Below are 26,905 nucleotides of genomic sequence, written 5' to 3'. Positions count from 1 at the left end.
TGTTTTCAAATGTTACACTCTTATTTTTTACACTGTTGGCCAGTCTGGCACAGTGCTAGACAGCATGGTAATATTTGTCGACTTAAGGGAAAGGCTTCTGAAGTTTCTCTATTATTTTATATTTGTTACAGGTTTTGATACATATAATCTTTGCCAAATTAAGGAACTCCCTTCTATTCCAGGTTTGCATAGATTTAAAAAATTATTAAGTAGGTACTTATCTTGTCCAGTTTTTTCCTGCTTCTATCGAGATAACCACCTGAGTTTTTTCTTTTAGCCTTTAATAATTAACAATAACAAAAAACACTGTTGGATTTGATTAGTATTTTATTTAGACTCTAACTTTATAGTGTTGTTATCTGGTTTTAGATTCAATATTATACTAGCCTGATAAAAATGACCTAGTTAGCTTTTGTTCTGACTTTCTGAAACAACTTGTATAAGATTAGAATATTTCCTAAAAGCTTAGTAGAACCCACCTATTAAAAAAAGTCTCATTTCGGAGTTGGTTTTGTTTTACTTTGTTTGGAGAGAGGCATTGCCATTTCAGTTCCTTTAATCTTTGGATCTATTTTTCAACCTATTTTCTTTCAGTCTGTTCAGATCTTCATTTCTTGTGATAATTTGTCATTTCTTTTCTTTTGGGTCTTGTCTTCTTCTGGATGAATCTTACTAGAATTTTATCTAGGCTATTAATATTTACCAAGAAACAGCTTTTAGTTTCGTTATCTTCTTAATTGTTCACTTGGACTAGATTTTTATTTATTTCTGTCCTTTATTATTTCTTTTTGTTTCTTTGGCTATTCTCTGTTAGTTTTTTCCTTAACCTTTTTATTTCTGGTAAATGTTTAAAGCTATATGTTTTCCTTTTAAGGTCTTCCTTAGCGCTAACATACATTTTCTAAATGTTTCCTGATTTTTGTTGATTTCATTTTTAAACATAAAGGTCATTTAATTATACTTTAGTTTCCAAATTTGGGGATTTAAAAACATTGCTGATTTCTGAGTTCATTGTATTATATCCGAACATAATCTGTACACCTTTGTGCTTACTACATGGTTTAGTAATGTAAATGTTTAGGGTATGTGAAAAAAAGAATGTATCTTCTGTCCATTGGGATGTAGTATTTCTTTAACCTAAGGAAACTTAGGTCATTGCTTTTAGGCTTTCTTTTTTTCATTTTATAATTGGTACCTTCTATTTGTACTGTTTAGGACTTGACTTTTTTGCTTATATTTTATCTGCTTGATCTATCAGTAGTTCTGAACAGAGTTGATTAAGAGTAATTGTTGATTTTTCTCTGACAATTCTGTTAATTGTTGAATATATTTTAAGGGCTGTTGTTTAAAGTGAGTTTGTTTATGGTGGGTAGATATATTCTCTTGTCATTTTCATCAGTATATAGTCTCTTCTTTATGTATTTTTAAATCCCTTTTAATTTGCTTTTTTTTTGGGGGGGGTGAGAAATTTCAGACCTGTAAGAATGTTACAAAGAAAATTATTTTGCTCATCATATAGATTTACTAGTTAATATTCTTTTTTTTCTTTTTCTTCTTTTAAAATGTTTTTATTTTCCAGTATATTTTCCTCTTATGTCTCAGGCCGGAATGCAGAGGTGTGATCATAGCTTAACTGCAGTCATGAGCTCAAATGATCCTCCCACCTCATTCCCTCAAGTAGCTGAGACTACAGGCACACATCACCAAGCCTTTTTTTTTTTTGTAGAAATAGTCTCACCTTGTTGCTCAGACTGGTCTCAAACCCCTGGGCTCAAGCGAACCTCCCACTTCAGCTTCTCAGAGTGCTGAGATCACAGGCATGACCTACTGTGCTCAGCCTTTTCTAACTTAAGAAGGAAGCTTAGGTCTTTGCTTTTTAGGCCTTTCTTTTCTATTAGGTTGGTGCATTTTTTGCCATTAAAAGTGGCAAATCTGCAATTACTTTTGCACCAACCTAACATAAGGATTTAAACCTATAGATTTCCCATTAAACACTACTTTAGCTGCATCTAATTTTTTTTCTTATTTCTAACTATTTTTTATACAGAGTCTAACTGTCACCCAGGCTGGAGTGCAGTGGCACCAACATGGCTCACTCCAGCCTCAACCTCCTTGGGTTCAAGTGATCCTCCTGCCTCAGTCTCCTGAGTAGCGGTCTTACTCATTTTCCATGTGTGTGTTGACTGCACCATTTGAGAGTTAGTTACTGTGTTAGTCCATTTTGTGTTGCTCTAAAGCAATAGCTGAGGCTGGATAATTTATAAAGAAAAGAGGTTTAATTGGCTCATAGTTCTGCAGGCTATACAGGAAGTGTGGTGCTGGCCTCTTGTGAAGCCTCAAGGAGCTTTTACTCATGGCAGAAGGTGAAGTGGGAGTAGGCATGTCACATGGGGAGAGAGAAGAGGCGGACCCAGGCTCGTTAAATAACCAGCATTCCCAGCTCTCAAGGATGCTAACAGAACAAGAACTGACTTATTACTAGAGGGAAGGCACCAAAGCCATTCCTAGGGATCCTCCCCCATGATCCAAACAACTTCCTTCAGACCCCACCTCCAACATTGGGGGTCACTTTTTTTTTTTTTGAGACAGAGTCTTGGCTCTGTTGCCCAGGCTGGAGTGCAGTGGCACGATCTCAGCTCACTGCAACCTCTGCCTCCAGGGTTCAAGCGATTCTCCTGCCTCAGCCTTCCGAGTAGCTGGGATTACAGGTGCCTGACTAATTTTTTTATATTTTTAGTAGAGACAAGGTTTCACCACGTTGTTCAGCCTGGTCTTGAACTCCTGACCTCAAGTGAGCCGCCTGCCGTGGCCTTCCAAAGTGCTAGGATTACAGGCGTGAGCCACCACTCCCAGTTGGGAGTCACATTTTAACCTGAGATTTGGAGGGGACAAACATCCACACCATATAAGTCACTTACAGCACTTTACCCCTCAGTGTAAATAACACAGACATTCTCCTACATAATCACAATATAGTTATCATACTCTGGAAATTTAATATCATCTAATATACTTTTTTTACCCAGATTTTCTTCAATTTCCCAGTGATACTTCTTACTGCCCTTCTCGCTTTAACCTTCCTCCTTCTCTATTCAGGATTCCACCAATACGTTTCATTTTCATGTCTCTTCAGTCTCTAGCTTTTTCATTCTTGATGTTGCCATTTTTAGGAGGCCAGGCCAGCTGTTTTGTAAAAGATCTATTATCTTTAATATGTTTCATTCTGGATTTGTTTCATTGTTTTTGCATGAATGGATTCAGGCTAAACATTTTTTGGTCAGGACTATTTATTTTATTACCTAGTGATGTGTTCTTTTCAGTCCATCATCTGGAGGCCCCTGATGGCAGTTTTTCCAATATTGGGATATTAAGTTTGGTTATTTTGTTAAGGTAGTATCCACCAGATAGCTCCACTTTAAAGACATCTTTTTCTGTAAGTACTAAGTGGACTGCAGAGTGGTGCTTTGAAACTGAATGAATAGCTAACACTCTGTAACTCAGTGTTTTAGCAACCATTGATTTTTTTTTTCCTGAATCAAATATTATTGTAGTACTTTATAATGGTGATTTTTCCATTTCTATTCCTTTGTTAGTTGCCATGCTTCTATAATTTTGTCTTTCTTTATGTTTTACTGGGTATTAAGATTGCTATTCTAGCTTTCCGTCGTCCTTTATACCTTTTCCCATTCTTTTATTCTTTGTCCCTCCCTCTTTGTCCTGTTTTCCAATAGATGGAGAGAATTTTCTTTCTTTGGTTTAAGAGTTACACTTTTTTTTCCGTGTATTCTTAACCATTTGCCCTTAAAATATAGACGTGTTCATTCTTGATTTAAAAAACTTACCAGTGTCAGTATCTTCTCTTTAATGAGACAGGTACTTTATTTCACTCTGTGTTCTTGGGCGAGGTCTCTCATCATCCAGTCAAGTTGATGTTACCTAGGATTTTTCGTTTTTTAAATAATGGCTATACTTTTTCTTTTTTCCCTTTTCTTTCACTCTCTCTGCATTTGTGCCTCCCCATTTACTCTCTTTCCCTTCATTCTTTCTTTCTCACTTTCTTGTACTATTTACTCTTGGGTAGATTCTCTTTTAGAAGACAGCAAGATATTATATAATTTACTTGATACTCTTTCCAAATGATTAAAGTAATAATTAAAATAAATTTTTGATATTTGTGTATGCAAGGATAGGAATCTTCTTGTAAGTGGAAGAACTCTACCACATGCCTGAGGCATTAGTGTGTTAAACACTGAGAAGTGGCTTTAGGTCCAGCTGGGTGCTCTTAGGTAGGTAGGTTTCTTCAGTTCTTTACCTTAACTATCTCCTTACCTTAAAAAAGAAGTGAAGAATACTGACTTTACAGAGATTTTGTGAGGATTGAAGTAATATAGAAGCATAGAACTAGAATATTAATATTTGCAAAAAAAAGTTAAGCAGAGAGAAACTCTTAAAATGTCATTGATTAGCAAGTAAGGATTTAAATAAAAAGTTAAATAGATTGATTTATTTCGGGATTTAAATAAGTTAAACAGGTTGATATTCTACTTATACTGAGTATATCAGTAGAATATGATCTTAGAATGGACCTTCAATAGGCCTTATGATTATCTATTAATACTTTGTTCAGTTTCAGTGTAGCAAAAGAAAAAAACACTTTTTTTTTTTGGTCCAAGATTCAGTTCAGATGGCACATTGGGTTTCATTGTCACATTTCTTTAGTGTCCTTTTTTTCTTTTTTGAGATACTCTTGCTCTGTTGCCTAGGCTGTAGTGCAGTGGCACAGTTATGGCTCACTGCAGCCTCTGCCTCCTGGGGGTCAAGTGCTCCTCCTGTCTGAAGCTTCTGAGTAGCTTGGACTACAGGTGTGCACCACCATGCCAGCTAATTTTTAAATTTGTAGAAACAGAGTCTTTCTGTGTTACCCAAGCTGGTCTTGAACTCCTGGGCTCGCTCCTCGACCTCTCCAGGTGTTGAGATTACAGGTGTGAGCCACCACGCCTGGCCTTCTTTAGTGTCTTTTAATATAGAACAGTTTCTCAGTCCTTCTTAACATAGATGTTTTTAATGAGTAGACTGTTTATTTTGTCTAACATCTCCCACTTTGGGTTATATTTTATTTCAGTATTGACCTTGTTCCAAGGCACTACCATTATGAAACATGGAGCCTCATGATTTAATATGGTGCTAATGTTTAAATTCTTATATTTTACCACGGGTAGAATACTTGGTTCATGGCATAATGAAAACATAAATAATCGGTTATTTTGGGTATATGTCCTACGTGTAGGATTGATGTTCAGTATTTGACTGGAAGACTTTTATTGTCTTTTTAAAAAGTATGGGCAAGGCCGGGCGCGGTGGCTCACACCTGTAATCCTAGCACTTTGGGAGGCTGAGGCGGGTGGATCATGAGTTCAAGAGATCGAGACCATCTGGCTAACATGGTGCAATCCTATCTCTACTAAAAATAAAAAAATTATCTGGGCGTGGTAGCACGCGCCTGTAATCCCAACTACTCGGGAAGCTAAGGCAGGAGAATCGCTTGAACCCAGGAGGCGGAGGTTGCAGTGAACCGAGATCGTGCCGCTGCACTCCAGCCTGGTGACAAAGCAAGACTCTCTCAAAAAAAAATTAAAAAAAAAAAAGTATGTGCAAAAGAAAGGGAGAGGTGGGAAGGGGATTTAGAAGTCTTCTCTCCTAGATCTCATCAGAATGAGAGAAACAGTACACTTAACAGCTGTGACCACTTGTTCAATTTATTTGCCATTTTTATCCCACTGCTCAGATGTTTTAATTTTCATTTGAACATTTAAAGAAAGGTTGAAGTCTTAAGATGGCAGCTGTGCGTAAGGAGTAGCCTGTCTAACTGCACATAAACAGTAATTTTTAACCCTTCGCTGCTCAATTTGTACCTGTATTACCTGATTATGATGTTTGTATTTTGTGGCTATCTGTAAAGTCAAGTTTTCAAAGTGTATTTCTAGAATAAATAATTAAAACTTCATAGAAACTATTACAATGGATTTAGAGCAATGTATATAAGTTAAATTACTCTTTTCAGGCTTAATTGGAGAAGAATATTTCTAGTCTTTTATTGTTGTTACATAATTTAAAATGCTATTTGAGGAATATAGTTAAAACTTTTTCAACAGAGTACTTTGGAAGCCAGTTTTTTTCCCCCTTCCTCCTTCTTAATCTGAAGCTTTCACTATGGCTATATGTGGTCCTCCTAGCTTTGTAATAAGACCGGTGTAATTTCAGGAACCCTTTTGTTTTAGAGATCAGGACATTGACGACCAGAGAGGGCTAAACTCGAGTCCTGACTCTTTGCTGATTAAGCGCTAGTTCTGACTGGTAGAAGGGGTTTGCCTGACAGGCTTACCCTAAGTAAAATATGAGTCCTTGGTTATCACTGAGGGGGAAGAATATCTGAAAATTGGGTTTTTCAATGAAGAGTACTTTGTGTTAGACATAGTTGTGTTTCTCACTAGTAATGGGACTTCCAGGGTAGAGTATTAAAATGTACCGTGAGCTTTTTGCAGCTAAGTGGCTTATGCGGTCAGTCAAGGAACAAAAAAATAAGCCAGCTTCAGAAGAGTCTTTCTTAATAACAAAAAGTTGTGGGAGAGCGTAGAATTTTGTTAAGATGCTGAGGAAATACAGTTTCTAAATTTTTAAGTAAAAAGATGTCCTTTTTAGTAGTAGGGAAATAATGATAAGAAAAAATGCTTAAGTACAGTTGCAGGCATTGCGTATCCTGAGGAAAAAAGAGGACATTTCTAAAATTAAAATACAGCCCATAACATTTTTATTTTTTATGAATTGGATTACTCATCATTTCGAATGTTGCCTTCTGCTGAATTACTCCTTTAGCATGAATTAACTGTATTCTTTTTCAGTCATATTCCTAAATGTTAGATGAAATTCATTTAATGTTTTGAACTTTATATTTTTAGCTATACTATAAAGATTACACAGCTGTTGCTTGGAGATGTATTTGAATTACTTGGAGCAGTAGGATCATGATTTGGGTCCTATGCCAGCTGATAGTCAGCTGCTACAAATGAAGAGATCTTAACACATGGGAATAAGAAATTCTTAAAGGGTATGAACATCGTATTTTAAATGTTCTGGGTAGTGCCTGCCCTTGTTATAGGCACCTAACTATTCGTCATGACATAACACATTTCATGATTAGGAGACTGGCCTTAGGTTTTCTGGTGGAGAGCTGAAGGTATTCTCCCCTCATTTTGATAGACGTTAGAGTAACTGTGACTAGCTACTTCTGTCAAGATAAATTGCATTACATCAACTTCAGCTTTCGTATTTCATTTGATTAAAATTTATCTAAATACTCAATTTGATTTTTCATGCCATGGTTGATTTGGTAGTTTTAAGATTGAGTTGCTCCCTAGCTACAGTTAAATAGTTCTGATACTGTATATGTTTTCTGTATACCTATTTTTCTCTCGATTGTATTGATTTTGTGTTTTAGAGCATATGTAGTTTCTAACCTTCATTGATTGTGCTCTTAGCAAAGTGTCTATAAAGTATTTTGTGCTTATAGCTAAGATATCGATAAAGAGAAACTTCAAGTACAAAATTGTGTATTATTTTCATTGAAAGTGATCTCTAATAAAGTTTAAAAATATTAAAATGGTGGTTATCCATGGTTCCTGCTGGGTATTGTGATCCATTTGCTAATTTGACATTCATCAAATGCTTGAGTATGTTTCAAGTATTAATACTGTAGGTAGAGGTGATACAGTTCTCAACACTGGGAAGTGTATTGTCTAATAAACAAATCATTGTAATAGAGTGAAGATCATGCTGTGATAGGATTATCCCTGCAGTTCTGTGGCGCTTGGAGACCTCACTCCTAGAGGGATGTTTTTGGAAGAGGGAAGTCTGAGTAGACTACTTGGGTGTGAACTGGGAGATACAATTGAGCAGTAACAATTAAGAAGGTGGTGGAAGAAAGGAAGGATTTTCTTACTTGACATTAAGGAATAGCATGATTAAACAAGTAGAGGGAAGAGAGTCTGTTGCCCCAATGGGAATGATAGGATTTAATAGATTGTTGTAATGATGTAATTTCATTGAAATTTCCCCGAAACTGAGACTGTGCACTGTTTGAAGATGTCCTCACTCAAGTTAGAAATAAAATATATTGCATGTGCCTGTCACTTTCACAACCATTTAAGAACAGTTGGTCCTTACCTTTGAATCTAGCAGGGTGCCAGAGAAGCAATGTGGTTGGTTTTCAAGATAACAAGATCATCTCTGAATTTCTAACCTCACGCCAACATTTGTGGCAGGCACACTCATTTCACCTTCTTCCTAAGGCTGAAAAGGAAACTTTTATAGCTGAAAACCATGTAAGAATACTAAGTGTACTTTCAAGGCCCATCAGTTTGGTTACTTCTTCAGCAGGTTCCAGCAGTCTTTGCAAGCAACTGTTGATTGTTAATAACTACACTATTGATATTATCAGAAAAGCACAACATTAAGACCTTCTTCTAGTCAAGCAGCTTAAATGTAGTAATTACTATTCTACCTTCTTTTAACCTTTTGTAAAAGCACAGGACGAGAAATTCCACAATCTTTTGAATGTCATGTAGTTCGTAATTAGCTGAAGACAAATAATAAAAGTGGGCCGTTTTTCAGATTACGGCCAGTAATTCTCTTTGATTATGCCTGTGCTAAAATTACTTTCTGAACACACTGCCAAAGTGTGTGAAGAAAACATCATATGCTAGTGATTCCCAAATCACTCTTAGCTTTCATCATATTTGTTCCGTTGGTAGTGTCAACTGCGTGACACTGCGTTCTGTACTTATTCTTTCATTTCTCAAAGCATGCATGAAGTTTTGGTATGTACCTTAAAATTCAGGTTTCCTCTTGTCACAAACACTTTGATACTTCTGGGTTCTCATACTAGGGTACTCGTAGTCCCCCACAGGGGCAGGCTGCTCTGTGCAAGCATTTGGAGCACACTGTAGATGACAAAAGTGGCCTATCTATCTCGAAGGTCAATTCTACTGAAAGATTTTTGGAGAGAAGATTATATTAAGATAGGCAGTGTAATGGGGTAAATTATTTTAGTTTTCTTTTCTTTCTTTTTTTTTTAATTTTTTAGCTGGAGTGTCACTCTGTCGCCCAGGTGGTGTTGATCTCAGTTCACTGCAACCTCCGCCTCCCGAGTTCAAATGATTCTCCTGCCTCAGCCTCCTGAGTAGCTGGAATTACAGGCGCCCGCCACCATGGCCGGCTAATTTTTGTGTTTTTAGTAGAGCTGGGATTTCACCATGTTAGTTAGGCTGGTCTCGAACTCCTGACCTCGTGATTCTCCAGCTTCTCAAAGTGCTGGAATTACAGGCATGAGCCACCTCTCCCATCCTGAATTATAAAATACTCATCAATTTTAATGTAAACTGTGAAACTCCTAAGAAATTGTTTGCTTTTTGGGGCAGCTAGACTTCTTTAGTCTGTGTGTGTGGAAGGTCTCCTATGTGCCATCTTTTATGGCATTTTTGTTATATGATAGTTATAGCTAGTCTAGTCCTTGGAACTAAAGTATTTTGAACTTTGTTTGGTATAGCAAATTTATGCCAAGGTTTTTTGTTATATGATATTTTTGTTACATGTTAGTCATAGCTAGTCTAGTATTTTTGTGACGTTTTTGTTATGTGGTAGTTATAATTAATGTAGTCCTTGAAACTCAAGTATTTTGAACTTCATTTGATACAGCAAATTTATACCAGGGGTGATTTGGTATGTCATGTTTAGGGGCAGAATTCCTGGTCTGTGTCAAGGAACTAGATGTGGAAAGAGCAAGAGAAATAAATACGTTTTCCCAGCTGTAGTGGACAGGCTGTTTTTCAGGACAGAATTTTATAACTTATAAAGTAGTTGTAGGCAGGAGTTGGCAGCTGGCAAATGTTATAAGTATTTGCCAAACTATAAATATCTGGTCTGCAACCACGAATGTCCAAGAAAGGCTCTTGGAAAATTAAGGGTTTCCTTAGGATGATAGTAAAACCAGGCTTTCCTCAAGTGGTTATATTTAAGCATAAGAAGCAGCAGTTCATAATTGATTTAGTTTGACTAACCTTATTTACCTGAATATTATATTTATTTATGTTTTATTTCAGGTTGACTTTTAATCCAAATACTAACATATAACAAAAAATTTCTTAGGACTTGAAAAATACATAAATCTTAAGTCACAAACAGTAGCAGTTAACTTAAATTGAAACAAGAAGTTAGAATTGTGTTTCAGTCCACGGAGTTGTGCTAAACATCGTGAATTCCCAGACTGACAGATAACCACTGTAGCCTACAATACCCACCACATAAAATGAGTACCCAAGAAAGAGTGAAAATGAAGAGAGCCTCATTGGGATGCACTTGATAGGAAGTTCACCAGGCTCATTCACTAGATAGGGAATTGGTCATGTTCACTCCTCAGATATCAGGATAGCAGAATGGGAAGTTTAGATTTTTGTATTGGTCAGAGGATGGCTTGAGCATCAGGGTCTTTGGGTCTTTGGGTTTGTTTGTCAGCACATCAGATGTTAAGGGGGTACTGTTTGGTAGTGTTGTGTTCACTCGTGGTTCTGCTATTTGCTAGAACCACAGGTGAGCTCAATGCTACCATTTATTCGAGATCTCCATTTACCAAAATACAGTTGCTGCTGATAGTAATGAGTAACATTGTGAGTATCTAACGTGTACCAGATACTCGAAGTGCTTCATATACGTGGTTTTATTCTCACAACAGATCCATGAGGTATTACTGTTATTATTAGGCTTTAGAAATCAGGGAACGGAGGATTAAGGAGGCTAAATAAAAACTTGTTTAAGGTCGTACAACTAGGAAATGACAGAGCTGGAACTGAAATTCACTTAGGTTTAACTCCAGATTCCCTACTGTTAATCCCCATGCTCTGGTGCTGAAGACACCAACACTCTGCCCTGAAGAATTCATTACTGATGTTAAAAATTTCAGAAAGACATTTGAAGCTTTGTTGAGTTACAGAATGTGTGAGAAAAAAATGGATAGTCCATTGCCAGTGATTCTGATAGCACAAAATATGCTTAGCAAAGTTCTATAATAAAATCATCATTGTCATCTGCTCTTCACTTAAAAAGTGATATAACATTAATAAACTGTCTTTAATAGTTTATGTGAAAATAAGACCAGTGAAGCCAACGGAAATGTAAATCTATTTTGTAAAAGGTCCTAATTAAACTATTCTTAATTTGATTCTCCTATGCAGAAATTGTAGGATGTTATATTTTCTAGGTAATATTTAGGTGCTTATTCTTGCTTAGGAAGTAGATTATGGGGCTTCTAGCAGGAGAGTCTGGAGGTAGAAAGGCTGTTTTGGAGGCTGTTATAATCTAGGAAAGAAAGAATGCATTAATGCAGTGGCAGTGGAACCATGGAGGAGGTGTTAGTAGAGACGTTTAGGTGGTAGAATTGACAGAGCTGGAGACTGACATAGGGATGTTGGCAGAGGAGTCGTCTAGGGCAGGCATTCCAGTCTAGCTGGGGCCAGACAGTAGGATTTTGGTATCCTTCATCTGGGAAAGGGAATAGGGAAGGAGAAAAATAGGTTGTATTTTGAGGTGTGTATGATATCTAGGTAGAAACACATAATTTGCAGCTGTTATGTGAGTTTGTTGCTCAGAAGAGAAGTATGGACTGTAAATACCTATTTGGCACTTTTTTTTTTTTTTTGAGACAGAGTCTTGTTCTGTTGCCCAGGCTAGAGTGCAGTGGCGCAGTCTCAGCTCACTGCAGCCTCCACCTCACTGCAGCCTCCGCCTCACAGGCTCAAGCGCTTCTTGTGCCTCAGCCTCCTCTGAGTAGCTGTGATTACAGGTGTGCGCCACCATGCCTGGGTAATTTTTGTGTTTTTTTGTTGAGGCAGTGTTTCACCTTGTTGGCCAGATATTGAACTGCTGGCCTCAAGTGGTCTGCCTTCCTTGGCCTCCCAAAGTGCTGGGATTACAGATGTGAGCTACCACGCCTAGCCCCTGTTTGGCACTTTTTAACAGGTATTAATTGAAATGGTGGTTATGGACTCTGTGTTTAAACCTTAGTGCTGTGTGTGTGTGTGTGTGTGTGTGTGTGTGTGTGTGTGTGTGTGTTGAGTGGTAAGGGGAGATTAGTCACCACAGCATCTACCAAATTTTATTTTCATCTATATGTTGTTTCTCAACCCATTTGATTTGAAATTCTTAGAGTTCTTGCTGGAATGAATATGGAGAAATAAAACAGGCCTCTCTTTTCCCCTCTGAAGAAGTGTGTGCATAATTAGTTCTTTTATTAGATAAAGCTGCATGAGGAGTGCACACATGATTAATTTTCCCCTCAATATTTTATTACGAAAAATTTCAAGAATACAGAATGGTTGAATTTTTCCATTAACATATGTATACCCACAATCTAGAGCCTACTATTAATATGAACATTTTACTATTACTTGCTTTATCACACATCTGTCTCTCCATCCTTCTCTGTATACAATTGGCTCTCTATGGGTTTCATATTCATGGATCAAAAATATTAAATAACAATGCCACAATAATACACATAAAAATACAATTCAGTATAACAGTTGTTTACATAGTATTAGGTATTATAAGTAATCTAGAGATTTAAAGTATACCAGAGGATGTGTATAGGTTATATGCAAATACTATGCCATTTTATATAAGGGACTTGAGAATTTGCAGATTTTAGTATCTGTGAGAGTCTGCAGCCAATCCCTCCTAGGATACCGAGGGCTGACTGTAATCTTTTTATTTATTCAGATGCATTTCTAAATAAAAAGTAAGTTGTAGTCATCAGCACACTATTGCCTAAGTATGTCAGTATTTAAATCATTACCTAGGGTTCAGTAATGCTTATTTTTTTCCTTTTGTGTTAAATAAATGTGTGTGTGTGTGTGTGTGTGTGTGTGTGTATGAATGCACAGATTATTGGGCAAGTTTTGACGGATGCAAACATGTAACTCAAACTCCTTTCAAGATTACAGAATGTTCTGGGGGTGGTGGCAGAATTCACTGAAGCCCCTTCCCATGTCGCTCCTTGCTTTGCTTCCCCTGCTGTCCATAGTGTTTTATTTCCACTATAGGTGAGCTTTTTTTCCCCTGTTCTAGAATTTCATCTAGGAATAATAAAACATAGACTCTCGTGTAAGGCTTTCTTCACAGCATAATGTTTTTGCAACTTATGATGTCATGTATATCAGTTGTTTGCTTTTCTTGTTTTCTCATGAATCTTTGTGTGAATACACCACAATTTATCCATCCCCTTGTTGATGGATACCTGGGCTGTTTCCAGTTTTTGGCAATACCTAACGTTGAAATTGACTCTTCAGAGGGTAGGTGTTTGTTTAATTCTGTAGGAAACTGCCAACTTTTCTCTCAAAGTTTGTTGAAATATTTTATACTCTCACAGTGTGTGGGAGTTAAGGTTAAACCATGTTTTAGCCATTCTGATGGTTATGTAGTGGCATCTTATTGTGAGTTTTAACTGGCTTTTCAGTGATGATTAATGATTTAGCACAAATTTACTGAGCATTTATATATCATGTTTTGTGACATCTGTTCAACTTATTTGCCTAATGTTTTATTGATTGTTGGTCTTTTAATTATTTAGTTGTAAGAGTTTCAGAAATCTTGGATTCATGTCAGATTTATGTTTTGCAAATTTTTTCTTCCCCTGTGCCTTGCCTATATATGCATTCTCTTCCTTTTTCCCTCCTCCCTCTCTTTCTTCCTGTAACAGCTTTATTGAGAGAAAATTTATATATTCTGTGTATTTTGATGGGAGAAAATTTTAATTTGCCTATTTTTCCCTATGATTATTGATAAAAACTTTTGCCTACCCCCAATGATGATATTCTCCTAGGTTTCCTACTCGAAGTTTATGAGTCTAGCTTTTATGTCTTAATTGACATATCTTAAATAATTTTTTTGTATAGTACGAGGTATGCATTGAGTTTTTTTTCTGCATGCATATCCCATTGTTCCAGCACCACTTATTGAAAGACCATTACTTACCCACTGTGATGTCTTTTTAAAAAATTAGTTGTCTTTGTGTTGATTTCTAGACTCTGTCCTGTTTCATTGATATATTTGTCTATTTTTGAGGCCACTACCATACGCTCTTAATTGCTGTACCTTTGTAATCTTGTAATCAGATACTGTTAGCCTTCTATCATTATTCTTTAAGTTGTTTTGAATATTCTGTGGTCTTTGCATTTCTATATGAATTTTAGAATTACTTTGTCAATGTCTACAAAAATGGCTTGATGAGATTTTCATTGTGATTGCATTCAACCTATAGATTAATTTAGGAGAGACTTGATTCTTAACAATATTGAGCCTTCCAATCCATGAACATTGTATATGTTTTTATTTAAGTTTTTAAAATTTCTCTTACCAGGATTTTTTAGTTTTTAGCATAGAGATTTTGTGCATAATATTATTAAGATTCTCTTTTTTGGGTGCTATTGCAAATGGAAGTTTTTTGTGTGTGTTTTTTTGAGATGGTGTCTAGCTCTGTCACCCAGGCTGGAGTGCAGTGGTGCGATCTTGGCTCACTGCAACGTCTACATCCCAGGTTCAAACTATTCTCCTGCCTCAGCCTCCCGAGTAGCTGGGACTACAGGCATATGCTACCATGCCCGGCTAATTTTTTGTATTTTTAGTAGAGACGGGGTTTCACCATGTTAGCCAGGATAGTCTTGATCTCCTGACCTTGTGATCTACCTGCCTTGGCCTCCCAAAGTGCTGGGATTACAGGCATGAGGCATTGTGCCTGGCTGCAAACGGGATTTTTAAAACTTTATTTTTTCAATTTGTTGTTGCTACTATATAAAAAAATGCAACTGATTTTAAAAATTAAACTTGGATCCTGTGACCTTGCTAAATTCACTTACTAGTTTGCTGCTTTGTAGATTCCTTAGGATTTTCTATAACCAATAATTCATCATCTGCAAGTAGAGGCTATTTTTCCTTTCTATCTTTCTGTCCTTTCTTTTTTTTTCTTTTCTTTCTTTGCCTTAGTGCAAAGGCTAGGACCACCAATACAATGTTGAACAGAAATGATTAAAAAGAACATCCTTGCCTTCTACCAGACCTTAGGGGAAAAGGAGTTCAGTGTTTCAAAATTAAGTATGATGTTCTAGATATTTTTGGATATGATCTTAATCATACTAGGGAAAATCACTTCTCTTTTTACTTTTTTGAGAGTTTTTGTCAAGACACATGTTGCATTTTATCCAACATGTGTCTTGCTTTTTCTGCCTTTTTTTTTTTGGAGACAGAGTCTCACTCTGCTGCCCAGGCTAGAGTGCAGTGGCACGATTTTGGCTCACTGCAACCTACTTCTGCTGGGTTGAAGCAATTCTCCTGCCTCAGCCTCCTGAATAGCTGGGTCTACAGGTGTGTGCCAACATGCCCAGCTAATTTTTGTGTTTTTAGTAGAGGTGGGATTTCTTCATGTTGGCCAGGCCGGTCTCGAACTCCTGATCTCAAATGGTCCATCTGCCTTGGCTTCCCAGAGTGCAGGGATAACAGGGGTGAGCCACTGCGCCTGGCCTTTTTCTGCATCTTTTGCCTTACATTGTTTTTCTCCTTTATTCTGTTATGGTGAATTACCTTGATTTTCAGATGTCAAACCAATCTTGCATTACTGGAACAAACCCTACTTTGTCATGATGTATTATTATTTTAGTAACTTTAATAATAATACTTGATGCCTAGGCTCGTCTGTGATGCCCAGGCTGGTCTTGAACTCACAGGCTCAAGTGATTGCCCGCTCAAAGTGCTGAGGCTAATACTATTTTGTTAAGAAATTTCGCATGTATATTATTGAAGGATAATATAATTTTCTTTATTTGTAGTATCTTTATGTGGCTTTGGTGTTGGGATCATGCTAGTCTCATAAATCAAGCTGGAAATGTTTTCTTCTTTATTTTTTTGACAGTTTATATAATATCAAGACTGTTTTTTCCTGAGCTGTTTGACACAATTCACTAGTGAAACCATGTGCCTGGAGTTTTATTTGTGAGGAGCTCTATATATCAATTTCTTTCTTTTTTTTTTCCCTTTTCCTTCCCCCTCCTCTTCCCTTCTTCCCTCTCCTTCTCCTCTCCACTTTTTTTTTTTTTTTTTTTTTTTGGAGAAGATCTCACTCTCTCCCAGGCTGGAGTGCTGTGGTGTGATCTCAGGTCACTGCAGGCTCCACCTTCCAGGTTCAAGTGATTCTTGTGCCTCAGCCTTGCGCACCTGGGCTCAAGCAATCCTCCCGCCTTGTCGTCCCAAGTAGCTGGGACTACAGGTGCACGCAATGATGCCTGGCCAATTTTTACATTTTTTTTTTTTTTAATAGAGATGAAGTGCGACCTTGTTGCCCAGGCTGGTCTCAAACTCCTGGGCTAAAACAATCCTTCCACCTTGGCCTCCCAAAGTTCTGAGATTACAGGCATGAGCCACCATGCCCATTCTTTTCTAACTTAAGAACAAAGCTCAAGTCTGCTTTTAGGCCTTTCTTTTCTTACATATGCATTTACAACTATAAATTTCCCATTAAACACTGCTTTAGCTGCATCTCATGATTTTTAATTTATTTATTATTATTTTTTACACAGGGTCTCACTCTGTTGTCCAGGCTGGAGTGCAGTGGTGTGATCTCAGCTCACTGCAACCTCTGCCACCCAGGGTCAAGCGATTCTCCCACCTTAGCCTGCTGAGTAGCTGGGATTACAGGCGCATGCCATGACCACCTGGCTAATTTTTGTATTTTTATTAGAGATGTGGTTTCACCATGTTGGCCAGGCTGGTCTTGAACTCCTGACCTCATACGATCCACCCACCGGAGCCTCTCAAAGTGCTGGGATTATAGGCGTGAGCCACTGCTCCCGGCCCTTTTCCCCTTTAATTCTGTCAATTTTTGCTTTATGTATTTAGAGACTGTGATTAGGTGGTTGCACATTCAGGATTGTTATTTGTTTCTGATGAGTTGACCATTTTATAATTTTGAAAAGTTCCTCTGCTTAAAAGTCTACTTCATATGATACAATGTATCAGTTCTGATATTAATATATGCATACTGTTTTCATGGCATATAATTATTTATTTACTTTGTTCCTTTTTTTTATGTTAGTTGAAGATCTTGTTGTTTACCAATGTTTGTTTACTTTGAACCTACCTGTTTTCTGTATATTTAAAGTGCAGATGTAATTGTGGGTGGCATGTAATTGAGTCTTTATTATTTAATGTCTGTCTTTTAATGAGTGTTTAATCATTAACATTTGATGTAATTATTGAGAAGTTGGACTTCAGTCTACCATTTTAATATTTGTATTCTGTTTCTTTTTTGTATGTCTATTTTCACTCCTTTTTATTCCTTTTCTGCCTTTTGGGGGGATAAATTGAATACCTTTAGAATTCTATTGTTATTTTTCTGCTGACTTTCTTGCTATACCTCTTTGCATTTTCTCTCCCCCTCAGCTGTTCATTTTTTTACCATTTACTTAGAATTAATGTTGTAGCAGTTTGCATAAAATGTAGAAGCCTTGCAACTCTCTAGGTTTGTTCCCTCCAGTTTATTTTGCTGTACTTGTCTGATATATCCTATCTGCACAATTTGAAACTTCTTAAGATAACGTTACAAGTTTTACCTTAAATTAACACATCTAATTTATATTTACCCTGTATTTAACTTTTTTTGTTTTTGAAACAAGAGTCTTGCTCTGTCGCCTATGCTGGAGTGCAGTGGCGCAGTCTGGTCTCACTGCAATCTCTGCCTCCAGGGTTCAACCGATGCTTGTGTCTCAGCCTCCCAAATAGCTGGGATTACAGTTGTGCACCACCACGTCTGGCTAATTTTTGTATTTCTAGTAGAAGTGGGGTTTCACCATCTTGACCAGACTGTTCTTGAAGCACTGGCCCCAACTAATCTACCTGCCTTGGCCTCCCAAATTGCTGGGATTACAGGTGTGAGCCGTTGTGCCCGGCCTATATTTACCATTTTTGATGTTCTTCATTTCTTACAGACTATTTGAGTGTCTGTCTAGTACCATTTTCTTTCAACTTGAATAATTCTCTTTTCTTTTTTCTTTTTCCAAGACAGAGTCTTGCTCTGTTGCCCAGGCTGGAGTGCGATGGTACAGTCTTGGCTCACTGCAACCTCCGCCTCCTGGGTTCAAGTGATTGTCCTTCCTCAGCCTCCCGAGTAGCTGGGATTACAGGTACCCACCATCATACTTGGCTAATTTTTGTCTTTTTGTAGAGACGGGGTTTCACCGTGTTGGCCAGGCTAGTCTTGAACTCCTGACCTCAGGTGATCCGCCCGCCTCAGCCCCCTAAAGTGCAGAGATTACAGACATGAGCCACTGCGCCTGACCTCTTTTTTTCTTAAAATATCTTTATTTTCCTTCATTCTAAAAGAATATTTTCCCGGATGTGGAGTTTTGGATTGGCAGCTTTATATTTGAACTCTTTAAAGACGTCATTTTACTGTCTCTGCTCTCTTTTGTTTCTGCAGTATAGTATGAAGATGTCTGTGGTCATCCAATTTATTGTTCTTCTGTATGTAAAGTTTCATTTTTCCGTAACCACTTCAAATATCTTTATCTTTGACTGGGATATACCTACTTGTGGTTGTTTTTAGACTGACTATGTTTTGCTTTTTTTGCAGAGAGTGAGGAGTTGTCCCAGACTCTTAGATTTATCAGTATGTTAGATCCAATGATACGGTCCCACAGATCTGTATAACTTGGTTGGACTCAAACAGCAAATTTTGTCTTTTAGACAGCGGGTCGTATTTTGGTTCAGCTCTTTTAGTTACTTGGAAACCACCCTAACATGAGTAGATCAGGGATCATCCAGAGATTTAAGCAGAGTTTGTATACAGAATTTGGGGTTCCCTCCTGCCCACTTGCTTATTTTCCTTCCAGGAATATCCTCATTTTGCAGCAGCTATGGATTGCCTGCCCTGAACTCTATCTTTTTATCTTTAAGCTAGAAAGGCTGTGAGTGTTTCTGTTGGAGTTTTAACTCTCCCATGTAGCACAGACCAGGGCCAGTTGTCAGGCTAAAAGCTGTAAACGTCAGAGAACTCTCCCCACATTATTCCTTTCTTCTAAGAGTTGACTCCCTTCTTGTCATTCTCCAGTGCCTTCATGTATTAGTCCATTCTTTCGCTGCTATAAATAAATACCTGAGCCTGGGTAATTTATAAAGGAGTTTAATTGGCTTACGGTTCCACAGGCTTTATAGGAAGCATGATGCTGGCTTCTGGGGAGATCTCAGGAAATTTACAATCATGGTGGAAGGCAAAGGGGGAGCTGGCATTTACTGTGACTGGAGCAAGAGGGAGAAGGGGAAGGTGCTATATACACTTGTAAACAACCAGATCTCATGAGAATTTACTATCATGGGAATAGCACCAAGGGGATGTTGCTAAACCATTCATGAAGAACCACCCTTGTTATCCAGTCACTTCGCACCAGGCCCCACCTCCAACATTGGGGATTACAATGACATGACCTTTGGGCAGGGACACAGATCCAAACCATATCACTTCATATAGTTGTTCTATAACTTTTATCCAGAGATGAGGATTGCTTGAGCTCAGGGGTTTGAAACCAGCCTGAGCAAGATAGGGAGATCCCATCTCTACCAAAAACTTAAAAACAAAACAAAACATTAACTGGGTATAGTGGTGTGTGCCTGTGGTCCCAGCTACTTGAGATGCTGAGGTGGGAAGATCACTTGGGCCTGGGAGGTAGAGACTGAAGTGAGCTGTGATCATACCACTGCACTCCAGCCTGGGTGACAGAGTGAAAACCTGTCTCAAAAAAATTTTTTTAAATTTTAATCCAGAGTTTTCAGTTTTACCTATGGGAGGGTCATTTGGAAAGGTAGCCATTGCTTGGCCAGAAGCAGAACCCTCCCTGCTTAGATTTTGAGAAAAACAGATTGAGATCTTATAGTATTCTGCTTCAGTTTTTCTTTCTTGAGCTCATATTGTACTTGTCTTTTGCTGACACTATTCATTCATTAAAATTAATAATCTTGCAGAGTGATAATATAAAAAGTCAATGTGGTTCACCCTCAACCCAACCCCATCTCTCATTACCCATTTTTATTTCCATGTCTGTCCTAACTTGGCTCTGTCTGGTACCTTTATAGCTAAAATTAGCCACACTTGGTATTTTTAACTCTACAGTGCTTGGAAAGTATTTTGAGATGCTTTGCCATATAACTTCATGAAAATAATGTGAGGAAAAGAACTACAGGAAACAGGTGAAATAATCTTTTCAGTTGCTAAGAAAAGTTTCTTAGTAATGGGAGAATTTACTAAGGGAACTATGTGTTGCCAAGTGAAGAGTTTCCTCACTTTTCTTTTTTTGTCTGTGACCATTTCTAGGTGTCTATAAACTCTCATACTATGAAGGTTTAGGTTTGCTGGTGCAATGGGAATTGATCTTTGAAAATTACAAGTCCACTTAAAAAAAGATGGATGGCCAGATGAAGAATCTGAGCCCTGTGTGCCTATATGTATGCTAAAAGCCATGGAGCTTATGAAATCTGAGGTAATCTTGGCTTATTCTTTTTTTTTTTGAGATAGAGTCTCGATCTGTTGCCCAGGCTGGAGTGCAGTGATGTGATCTTGGCTCATTGCAACTTCCACCTCCTAGGCTTAAGCGATTCTCCTGCTTCAGCCTCCCAGGTAGCTGGGATTACAGGCATGTGATACCACGCCTGGCTAATTTTTGTATTTTTAGTAGAGACAGGGTTTCACCATGTTGGCCAGGCTGGTCTCAAACTCCTGACCTCGAATGATCTACCCACCTTGGCCCCCCAAAGTGCTGGGATTACTTGGCCTCCCAAAGTGCTGGGATTGAGCCATTGCACTTGGCTCAATCTTGGCTTGTAAGAAGTTTAAGGTCTTGAGGTCAGGCAAGAGGGAGTGAAGGGATGATACATTATTTATAGCCACGCAATAAATTATGCTAAAAGTTTTAGTGGCTTAAAATGACACGTCTTTTTTATCACAGTTTCTGAGGGTCAGGATTCTGGGTTTGGCTTAGGTGGATCCTCTGGCGCAGGGTCTTTGACAAATGCTGTCAAGATGTTGGCCAAGGCTGCAGTCTCAACTGAAGTCATGGGGGGCGGGGTTGAGGATCTGCTTCTAAGCTCATTCACATTAATTGGTTGGATTTAGTTGCCTACCAGCTGTTGGACTGAGGACCTCCATTTCTTCCTGATAATTGTCTTTGCCATGTGGACCTCTCCATAAGGTGGCAAACTATATGGAAGCCAGAGCCATTTTGTAAATTAACCTTGGAAGTGACATTTTGTGTGTGTGTGTGTGTGTGTTTGTGTGTTTGTGTGTGTATTTATTATTATTATTATTATTTTTTTTTTTGCCATATTCTGTTCAATAGAGGCAAGGCTCTGGTCATGAGTACCAGGAGGTGTGGAGATCATTAATAGAGCCGTGTTTTTTTGTTGGTGAGTTGAGGGTATGGGGAAGAAGAAGAAGAAGGTATAAATTTTTATTTTTTACAGTGTATACTTAGAGTAGGCGCCAGAATCACACAGCAGGGTGAGAAATTTCAAAAGCAAAGTTTACCACTAGGAAGCTATGGGATGTCTTACAAGAGAAGAACAGCAAAGCATCTGAATTAAAGGAATGTAACAAAACTTTAAACATTGAAAGGGTATTTTTCTGTACTTTTAGGTTGAAGTTTTATCTTAATTTTCTAGTCAGTATTTTTCTACACTGACTTGCTTGAAAATATTCATGACTGAAATTATTTCTTTTTATCTATTCTTTTTGAAAAATGGGAAGACTTATTCTTCTAATTGGCTAATAGATTTCAAAGTTCATATGCTTCCTGTAATGCACCAAACTCATGCATCGTGTAGTAACAAAATTGGAGTAGTTTAAAATAATGGAACAGTAACTGCTGTTCTGTTCTTCCTGCTTGTGTGTGCATGTCTGTGTGTGTCAAATGTTTCCCACAGATTTTGTCTTTCATGTAATTCTTTGAAGAAAGTTGAGATTCTTTTTGAAGAAAACTTTCCCTGGAGTATTAATTTTATGAATAAGTTTCTTCCTACTGCCTTAAAATCTGGTATTCCAGACATGTTTTTGTTATAAGTTAACATTATATTTTCAGTAATGAAATCTTTTAAAATAAACCTTGGTTATTTCTAAAAAGAATATAAATTTCAGCAAATAAATTATTTCCTCTTAGCTTCAAATTAAATATAACATAAAGTTAATGTGGAAATAATAGAAAATATGTGAAGAGGTAATTTTGTGGAACTCTAATATCGTGGATAGTCAGAATCTAACTTTCTTTTTTGAGTAGAGTGGTTGCAAGTCCAGACCTGGAAGCAGACTGGCTGCTTTGAGTCCCGTTTCTGCCTCTCCCTACAGTATGTTCTTAGTCAAGTTAATTCACTTCTTGTGTCTCAATTTCCTATCTGTAAAATGGGGACATCAATGGTACCTACCAAATAAGTTTATTGAAGAGATAAGTGAATTAATAAAGGCAAAGCACATAGAACTGTATATGACACTTAGTAAGTACTGTATACATATCCTTATTTTTTACTATTAGTAGTAGTATTAGTATCACAATACTGGCTTAGTAATTACTTATGTCACTTAATTGTCTCTGGGGTTTAGGTCTTTCATAATGTAAATCAAGAGATTTGGATTCTTTATGACTGATTAACTGGGGACCTGTTAGTGTCTATTGGATTCTAATCCACTGATACATTTTTCCTCATTGATTTTGTTAGGATTTTTTGTGCCTACAATTAAACAATACTCTGAAATACAGGGTCTCAAATATTTATAGACAGTTGTAGAGTGCATTCTTCTGAAACAGTTGGTTTTAATTTTTTCAAGTAGCATTTGCTTTATCTTTGTTAATTAGTCTTTCATATTACAAGAAAGAGAGCATTGCTTGAATTTTTTTCTGTGCTGCTTAGCAGCGGGCCAAGTCTTCATCAGTATGTGGCCAGCTAGAGTTGCACACACAAAGCAGGTTCCTATCCTAGGTACTCTCAATCTTACTAGTTTGTTAATCTTTCTTTTCTTCTTTTTTTAAGAGATGGTGTCTCACTGTATTACCCAGGCTGGAATGCAGTGGCTCAATAATAGCTCACTGTAACTTTGAACTCCTGGGCTGAAGTGATCCTTCTACTTCAGTCTCCCAAGTAGCTGGAACTATGGGTGCACACCATTGTACCTGGCTAATTTATTTTATTTTTTATTTTTTGTGGAGACAGAGTCTCACTTTGTTTTGTCCGGGCTGTTCTGTAACTCCTGGGCTCAAGTGATCCTCCTGCCTTTGCCGAAGTGCTAGGATTATAGGCCTGAGCCACTGTACCCAGCCTGTTAATGTTTCTTTGTATTTTTTTCTGTCTCCACAAGCTTTTATAAGTTTTACAAGTTTCTCTGTCTCCCTTGTTGTTCTAAGACTAGGAAAATTGTGCATTCTCGTTGTCTTTATTATCATTCTTCTGTCTCCAGGTATGTTACAGAGAGGGACAGGTTCTTTTTATCGCCTGAGTCACATTTATTGAATTTGGCAGATTCTATACTTGTTTAAGTAAGAGGCATTCATGATTAAAGTCAAATAGTACCACAAAAATTATTGAAAAAATATTTCTTCCACTGTTCCTAAGCACACACATGTAGTAGGTACCTTCTCTAAAGTACTTTTTCTACATATCATTGTATTTAACTTAACGCTTTTCCCTTTTTTAAGAGATTTTTTTCATCCTGCAGAATGACCCAACAGATTTGCTGAAATGTTTTCTTTTCTTTAAAACATGCCATCTTGCTTTGGATGATCATTTAGACTGACGATTTTCTTTGGTGAATCAGATCAGTTATCCTAGACTGCATTTGTACTTTGCACATGAATGCAGATGTTGTAGGATAAAGAGTTTAATAATGCTATATTGATATTTTTACCTTTTATTTATTATTGCTATTTCTTGGTAAGATGAATGAAACAGAACTATGTGGTCTTTAGAGGAAGTTTTGCTTTTCTGCATATTTGGTGCTGCTGCATTCCAGATGGTTTTCTTGCCTTGCAGAAAATAACTTTGTAGGCTGACGTTATTTGCATCTGCTGTTTGTCAGTGGCATTCACAGTGTTTTTGTTGTATTCCTCAATCTCTCAGCCATTGTGGCAGAACCTAATTGTAACTAGCAAGTGGAATTTTTTCCCTGATTCTTAGCAATATTTCTTTCTTTTTTTTATGGAATGGCAAAGGAGGTAAGTTTCTAATTTGGTCTACTGGTGATAGTGGTTGGTTAATTGAAATAAAGTTTAGTATCCTTAAAAATGACATATAACTTTAAATATTTATTTTTGGAAGCTTTAACTGATTTTTTTTTCTTTTGAAATAGGGTCTTAACTCTGTCACCCAGGTTGGAGTTCAGTGGCACGATGTTGGCTCAAGGCTCCAGGGATCCTCCCATCTCAGCCTCCTGAGTAGCTGGGACCACAGGTGCCTGCCACCCTGCCCAGCTAAGTTTTGTATTTTTTGTAGAGACGGGGTGTTACTATGTTGCCCAGGCTGGTCTTGAATTCCTGGGCTCAAGCAGTCCACCTGCCTCAGCCTCCCAAAGTGCTGAGATTATAGTCGTGAGCCACTGTGCCTGGCCCAGAAATTTATTTTCTCACAGTTCTGAAGGCTTGAGCTCAATGTGCTGGCAGGGCTGGTTTCCTCTAAGGTCTCTCTTGTTGGCTTGCAGATGGCCGCCCGCTTGCTGCCTCTTCACATGGCCATCCCTCTGTGCATTTGCTCCTGTGGTGCCTCTCACTCTTTAAATACTCTAGTCTGCGTTATATGTGTTAATTCTCCAGTCTTTTGCTGTAAAACTTTTTCTTTAGTGTTAGTCTCGTGATGAGAACTCTATATTCTTTTTCTTCCTAAAACATGCCCCAGCGGATAATGACGTTTCAGCTTTGGTTTCTTTGAAGTCGAGCGAGAACTTAGACATGTGCAAAGCATTCTGAATACAGAACTTTGCTAGACTTGTATGATCCTTTTAGTGCCTACCTTGATAAAAATTTCTCAAAACATTTAACTTAATTTTTATAGGATTTCTATATGCTCACATCATATCAATTTATATAATATTTAGGTTGCAGACTTACAAGTACATTTATAATGAATACATTTGGTCACAAACAAAGCTGATTCTCTTTCTTTGTTTTGAGACAGTCATGCTGTGTCACCCAGGCTAGAGTGCAGTGACATGATCATGGCTCACTGTGGCCTTGAACTCCTAGCTCAAGTGATCTTCCCACCTCAGCCTCCCAAGTAGCTAAGACTACAGGCACGTGCCACTGTGCCCAGCTGATTTTTAAATTTTTCATTTCTGTAGAGATGGGGGTCTTGCTGTGTTGCCCAGGCTGTATAGCTGATTCTCAAGTACCATCTAACCTCTAGGAGCAGACCAGTGCAGAGTGATTACAGTAGTTGAGAAGCTCTGAGCATTTAGAGTGCTAGTGGTATGGTTTATGGATGGGAAGGGGAGGAGTGGAGAGATAGTCCATTTGGGTGTTGGAGGTCAGAAAAGGAAGCTTTCACTGTCGTATTTCAGAGCTCTTACACCAAGTTTACAGATTTTTACTTTTCACCCTTAGTATCACCCACCACTTTTCAGGCCACTTCTCTCACAAATCTTTAATTAGGACAGATACGTTGCCAATCCTTCATGAATTTAACATCTGATATTGGTAGAGGTGATGTGTACAATATATTGTGAGAGCACAGAAAATAAGTTCTTGTTTTGAGGGGAGTATAAAAACTTTCAAGAAGAGATAACTTTCTAAATTCTGAAGTATAGGCCAGAATTAGAAGGTATCTGGGAAGAGGAAAATGGGGCAGATAATCTGGTCAGGAAGAGGGGAAGGCATGTACAAAATTGTGACTACATGAACATGTACAGCATAACTGTTCTATAGTTTTGGACTATTTTGAACACCAATGTGCTCCCAGCACTAGGATGGTAGAATAATGTCTGGGATACATTACATGCTTAATAAGTATTTTAAAGTAAGAATGAAGGTTGAGGAAGACAGGCCAAACCATAGTGGACCCTGTTTGTGATGCTGTGAAGCCAGCGTTTATCCCGAAATGAGTCTTTGAGGTATCTTAACCAGAAGAGTGACACGATCAAATTTCATTTATAAAAATATCCCTCTCAAATCATTGGGAGGGGAGAATATGATTGCAGTGAGAGATACCGTTAAGGAGACTATTGAAATAATCCAGTTGAGGAACTAGGGAAGGCCCAAATTAAAGCTTTTGAGCATTGTGAACAAAGGGTACTGATACATTGTAGGAGTCTTTTGGAAACAGAATTGACAGGCCTTGGTGACTGTGTGTTTGGAGCAGTGAGGGTAAGGGAGGATTCTGGAGTGACCCCTACATTTGTAGGATAGTGATTCCAGAGTGGTGGTGTTGGTGCTCTGGACTAGAAAAAGTTCTTGATTTTTAACACAATATATGGCACATGCTATTTATTGTTCACTTTCCTGTTTGAGAAAAATATGTTTATTATTCCTATCTGAATGTACAATCTTTATTTTTTTGTTTTTTATTTTTATATTTGGAGACAGAGTCTCACTCTGTCACCCAGGCTGGAGTGCAGTAGGCACAATGTTGGTTCACTGCAACCTCTGCCTCCTTTCAGGCGAATCTCATGTCTCAGCCTCCCAAGTAGCTGGGACTACAGGCGTCTGCCACCACGCCCAGCTAGTTTTTTGTATTTTTAGTAGAGACAGGGTTTTGCCATGTTGACCAGGCTGGTCTCGAACTCCTGACCTCA

General features: G+C 37.9%; 1 protein-coding gene across 12 annotated transcripts in view; it reads left to right on the top strand.

Moving 5' to 3' along the window:
- The window catches only part of ENAH (ENAH actin regulator), a 158,976-nt gene that overhangs the window by 54,037 nt on the left and 78,034 nt on the right, over nucleotides 1-26,905 (top strand). For 10 of the 12 annotated variants that reach the window (XM_021677180.2, XM_064383561.1, XM_012459784.3 and 7 more), the window contains exon 1: nucleotides 24,307-24,338. The exons of the other annotated variants lie outside the window; for them this stretch is intronic. In XM_021677180.2, the coding sequence (XP_021532855.2) occupies nucleotides 24,322-24,338 (17 nt within the window). In that variant the 5' untranslated portion in view covers nucleotides 24,307-24,321. Of the gene's footprint in view, nucleotides 1-24,306; nucleotides 24,339-26,905 lie in introns of those variants that run through there. 12 annotated transcript variants of the gene reach the window in all.

This window comes from Aotus nancymaae, unplaced genomic scaffold (assembly GCF_030222135.1).
Source record: "Aotus nancymaae isolate 86718 unplaced genomic scaffold, 86718_ANA_hifiasm-v0.15.2.pri h1tg000032l_0, whole genome shotgun sequence".
Classification (NCBI taxonomy): Eukaryota; Metazoa; Chordata; class Mammalia; order Primates; family Aotidae; genus Aotus; species Aotus nancymaae.
This window is presented reverse-complemented; position numbering and strand designations above follow the sequence as displayed.